This window comes from Olea europaea, chromosome 1 (assembly GCF_002742605.1).
Source record: "Olea europaea var. sylvestris chromosome 1, O_europaea_v1, whole genome shotgun sequence".
NCBI lineage: Eukaryota > Viridiplantae > Streptophyta > Magnoliopsida > Lamiales > Oleaceae > Olea > Olea europaea.
The window spans coordinates 22289993-22295649 of record NC_036237.1 but is presented as its reverse complement, the minus strand read 5'-3'; the positions used below and the strand labels follow the sequence as shown (position 1 = coordinate 22295649).

Sequence of the window (5657 nt, the reverse complement as noted above, 5' to 3'; positions counted from 1 at the left end):
GATTATAGAGAGTGAATCTGACTCTCCAAATTTGAAGAGTTAAACTCCCCCACTAAATTAAAATGTTAATCAGTAATAGAGTGAGAAAGAGAGTGATACGAGAAGAAAGCACATAGCAGTGTGTATGTTTTCGTGGGGTGAGAAAGTTTCATTCAAGTGAGTAAAATATTCAATAGTGATCTTTGGAGAGTATTTATCCAAAGTTGTACAATTCTATTTCATAAATAAAATCCTATTTTTTAAGCATCTAAATTCAACAATTGTTTAAAGAATTTTTGGAACAAAATTTTAAAATTTGACTCTTTAAAATAGAGAACATTTTATATATTTAAAAAGTCTCTTAAAGATACTCACAATCAAATACTTTAAAATAGACTCTTTTATCTAATAATATTACTCAAGTGGGCTCTTTTCTCTAATAAGATACTCACAACCAAATACTTGATCGAGTTTTGACATTTTTTTTTTTATTTTTTGCCCCCAAGGCACATCTCCAAGTGGTAAAAGGGGAGGGTGGAGAAATCCAACTTTCCTTGAGACTACTGTGTCAAGGGTTCGAATCCTGAAATATGAATTTGGCTCTTGAGTAAGTGCAAGTGTACAAGCAACCTTCCACCCTGTACTCTTGGAAGCATAACCTGCGATTTACCTCCCTCACGATACTCCATGATAGGGGTGGTGGAGAACCCTTAAAGTTAGGGTTTAACCTTTGAGTTTTGATAGGTTTTTTAATTTTTCATACCCTTTAAATGTATTGTTGGATAATGTAAAGTACATGATGAAGAACTGCTAGGTTAGGTAAAGGATTCACGTAGCTATCTCGACAACCGCTCCTTTAGTTAGTAGCTAGTCATGTCTGGAAAATAAAATAAAATTCCTATTTTCAAGGATAGACTGGTATAGATTGATGGCCAGATCTAAATTTTGGAATTTTTTTGTTAGGTAAAAACTCAAGAAATCCAAGATACAAAGGTAAAACCATACAAGAATTTGATCATTCAAGCATCGTGGCTCAAATGAAAGACGTTAACATAACGATCTATAACTCCGAAATTTAGAACAAATGTTTTGGCACCTAGCACAAGAAAATCAAACGTGCCAAACTGGTCTTAGTAATTTATTCATGAAAATCGTCTATCTCATGATTCCAAGATATTTGTTTTGAGGAACGCACAGAAAACCAACTTTTGCAAAGCAACGAAAAAAGATCGACTCAAGCAAACAACAAAGAGGGATACTAGAGAAAGTTGCTGACTTGCCCCTCCCCTAACCTTATCCTGTAAGAGCGGCATTGAGGGCACTGTGTACATCAACCCCAATTTGTGCTTCGGCTTTCTCCTCATCACTTGATGCTGAGCTTAGTTTTTGGGTGAATTCTGCAAGTCCCTTCTGAACGAGGGTCTGGTCGATTTGGTCAAGAGGCGTGGCCTCGACTGCTATTATATCTGCAACGGAATTTGCATGGACGAATGCAAACCCACTGCTCAGAAAATATTTTGTCACTTCATTACCATCATGAACTGATAAAACACCGGGCTTCAGCTCTGCAATTGTAGCAACATGACCAGGCAAGACACCCATTTGTCCAGTAGTTGCTGGAACTATAATCATGTCAACCTATTACAATGCATGCGCACAGATAAAATAAAATGATAAAGAGAAGATACCTAAATAAGTCCGCACAGTTTACACTTAGCCAAGAACAAAAATATACAGGTTCATTGTCAATATAATACATGAAAATGGAAATAATCAAAAGGATCAAAACAAAGTGAAAAAAATAAGTTCATACACGAGTAATTGAGCTAATGTTTCACAAATATTATTTCAAAACTCTTTATTCTACATACTTATTTTCAACCACACATTCATACGATAAAACATTCTGCATGTATATCGAAAAAATTTTCCTACTTTTTAAGCATACATTTTTCAAAAATCCACTATCCAAAACAAAGTTTTTGCCAAATAATCGCCATCAAGGCTTGAATAGCATTGGAAATAAATCTCTGCCAAGAATCATCCCATGTTTATCCCCCTGATGAGTTACCAACTACTCATTTCGGAACTCAACTGATGATTGCGATTTCTTGATTTTTGTCAAGTCATTAATAACTTGATTATTTTTAAACAATAGTACATAGAAACAACGCTTCTAAGAAGCCCTACTAAAACCAATTCTGCACTTTCCGATTTACCAAAATGAAAATATGAGGTGGAAAATTTTGTCAAAATTTACAAGGGCTTAAACATCTAACTTGATTGATGATTCTTCACTACCTGATTGGGCCAAGAAGAAATAAAAGCAGCAAATTGTCAGAATTCTCGAGTAATGCGCACTGCACGTATTGTTGCTTTTGAAATATATCTCTAATTTTCAGTTCAAAAGAACACAAATATTATTGTGTTGCTCCTCATCCCTTGCTGCAAATCAACAGTATTCCAAAGATTATGGAGCATTAACTATCCTAACAGTGAGCTCTAATGCTAGCTGGCAAATATCCTGCAGGGGCAGTGCCAGAAAATTTTTCTTTGCACACTATTATGTAGTTCATCACAAAGTCAAGGTCAGTGTAGAGTACTATTCTTGTGAAAACTTCCTATACCATGTTGCAGGCTTTAAAGAGAAACATTCTTCAGGTTTCGTAACCAAACATTGGCACCACTTTTAGCTGTTCGTGGGAACCATGGAAACATAAAACAGCACAACTTACACAGGATACGCATTCACACCTTACTCCTCAGACATATGAATAAAGTTAAATGCCAAGACCAATAAGATCAACAAGGAAAGATGCATATCATGATCCTTCACTGAACGAATAAAATATCCCCAATCCAGTAGTGGCAGTAATCCTATATGCAAAAAGTGTTTTGTACATCTTGATGTAACAATTCAATAAAGGAACACGAATCCCTGTTCCACCTTGTAAATCAATTTAACCCGTCTAGAGAAACTAATACATAAGGAAATTCACACTATAATCGTCAATAAACAAAGAAAGACAACTTACCAACAATCTTGCAAAATGTTCGCCTATTGCCCCATCCATATCTATTATTAAGTAAAAAACACTTAAGTATTGAATGTCAACATTTTTAGAATCTCCTAGGTGATCCATAAAGCCCAAACCTCATGTAGCCTCAAAAAATTATATATGCTACTTATCTATGAATTTCAAATCCTCTGTTTCAAAATGCATCCACTTAACATAAGAAATGAAAAAAGAAAAGCAGTATCAGATGCAAACCGCAAATAAATTCATGACCTAACCGTCACAGTGAACTTGGCAAAAGAAAATCCATTCTAAAACAAAGCACCATATCTCAAAGCCTTGTTCGCCGTGCTGAAGTAACTATGTCGTTGCTTGAAAGCAATACAATTCTCATACAATTAAAGAGTTGAAAATTTATCCTCATAGTATCCCGTTTCAACATAAACTCATCCTAACTGAACATCCTTCCTGATGCACCGAAAAAGATCTATCATTCAGGATTTCAAAATCACAATTAAGACAATGCAGCATTAGCCCAATTTCAACAATATCATTTCCCATGTATCCGGCATGTTGATATATTCAACAGGCATGTGAGCTCGGATCAGTATTTATATTCAATATCCAAAACAGTAATTCAAAAACTAAAAAACTAAAATTCAGTATAAGACTTGCTAAACCCCAAATACAAAGGAGATTAAGAGAAGAAGACACAAGCCCATAGTTCACCAATTCCACTAAAATTTCACCTCACAACTTAAAATTTCTAAAACCCATTACGAATAAAGGATTAAAAAACTCATCTTTCCAAAAATAAAACATTTGTACGGGTGTATATATGCATATATAAACATCCACGAACATGTATATACAAATATACCTCTTTGGCGGAGACGAGAGAATTATAAGGCAGGGCGAGGTTGACAGTAAGCTTGGAGGGGATGGTGGAGGGTGTGGGCGGTCTTGGTTTCATGTATGCCGAGGGCGTCTTAGGTGGTTCCAAATTCGGGATCGATTGCTTCCACGCATCAACAAACTTGGAGTCCACTGCCGTCTCCACCGGAAGATCGGTGGAGAATGGGCAGCGCCACCTCATCGTGGCGGCGGAGGATCGGGCTAGGAGGAATTTTGAAGCCTGTCTGAACATTTTTCTGGATTTCTGAGGCTCTGCGCGTCGGGGCAAAAAGAAAGATCGAAGAATGTGGAGTGGAGTTGAAAATGGAGGAATAATATGGGCCAATAATAGAGCCCAGATCCATGTTCCAGCCCAATACATTTTCTTGGTTTTTTGGGTTTCAAATTAGTCCCTAAACTTTTATATTTATTTCATTTCAGGCACTCTGTTTCGTCTTGCTGAATTAACAGAAACTCTGACAGTCAATAGGAAACACGTTAGTGCATTATTTATTGGATCATGCTAGATGTATCTAATTTTATTTATCTAATGTTTTACATACACTCACAATAGGAGTGTGGGGACTACATGTTGGGATTATTTTATTCACACGAGGTCCACGTGCTTGTAAGAGTAGGTAAATCAAATTAGGTGCACTTAGAATTATCCTTATTTTTATCACTGAGTCACGTAAAAATGTGTTATTGGACAAACTGTGCTTTTTGGCAAACAAAACACAAGTTTGTCTAGTTAAGGTGACTTGGCCCCTATTTGATAGGAATTAAAATTAGATTTTTAGTAGATTTTGATAAAATGTATGGTTAACAAGTTGTAGGACTCATTAAATATGTTGTTAAAATTGATTTTTGACTTTGATTTAAATTAAAGTCTGAATTTAAAACATGACCAAACAGGGACTTATTTTTCATGCACATCATCATTTTCTATGAATTCTGCAGAATGTGGTAAAAATGAAATAGACAAATCTTTCTCGTCCCCAGCAAGGATTCATTGTAAACTTAGACAGAGAAAAGTGTAGGGGTGTAAGCGGTCCGATTTTATCGATTTTTGACAAATTTTCAAATCAAACTGTTTAAACCATTTTGAGAAAAAACCCAAACCCAAACCAAATCATTTTGAACGGTTTGAAAAAAAAAACTCAAACTTAAACCTAACTATTTAGTCTGATTTTAAACTGTCAATTTCATCGTATATTTTTTTATCTGTTTACTTTTATGACATTAGTTCATTGAATTCAATATATATTTATATCTTACTAGCAATAGATCTAAAACAATCTAAGCCCTTGTTTGAATTAAATTTTTGGGACAAAAATAATGGAAATTTGGACTATTATCCCACAAGTCCAACCGTATTTGTTGACTTGTTGTTTTATGCATGGGACCCAGCCTTCTCTTCAACAATCAATTTTCTCATTTGATAACCTGGAAAATATGGCTCGAACAGGGGCTAAATATATCTACCATAAATTTAAATAGCTGCTAAATCAAAGTGAGATCACAATAAACTAAAACATAGTTTTTCATTTTTGTTCACTTTTTTTTAGGCTAATGACGTTATAATAACGTTCCAATACAAGTCTACTAAACGAAATTTAAGGCCCAAAAAATATAATGATATCCAACAAGATCTCGTAATCATCATATTTGAAAAAAGATTATTGATTAAATAAAGATAATAACCAACCATAATAATAAAGTAGTTGTTTATAATATCTAAATATAACAATTACACAAGCTTACATT

The 5657-nt window shown here is 34.7% G+C and overlaps 1 protein-coding gene across 1 annotated transcript; it reads right to left on the bottom strand.

The window, feature by feature from the left end:
• Window positions 1-973: 973 nt before the first annotated feature.
• LOC111397265 (ATP synthase subunit delta', mitochondrial-like) lies at window positions 974-4205 on the bottom strand. Its single transcript, XM_023024099.1, has 2 exons — window positions 3877-4205; window positions 974-1617 (listed from the first exon to the last, which is right to left on the bottom strand). Exons 1-2 carry the CDS (start codon window positions 4141-4143, stop codon window positions 1273-1275), a joined length of 612 nt encoding a protein of 203 aa, XP_022879867.1. The 5' UTR covers window positions 4144-4205; the 3' UTR covers window positions 974-1272.
• Between the last annotated feature and the right edge of the window lie 1452 nt (window positions 4206-5657).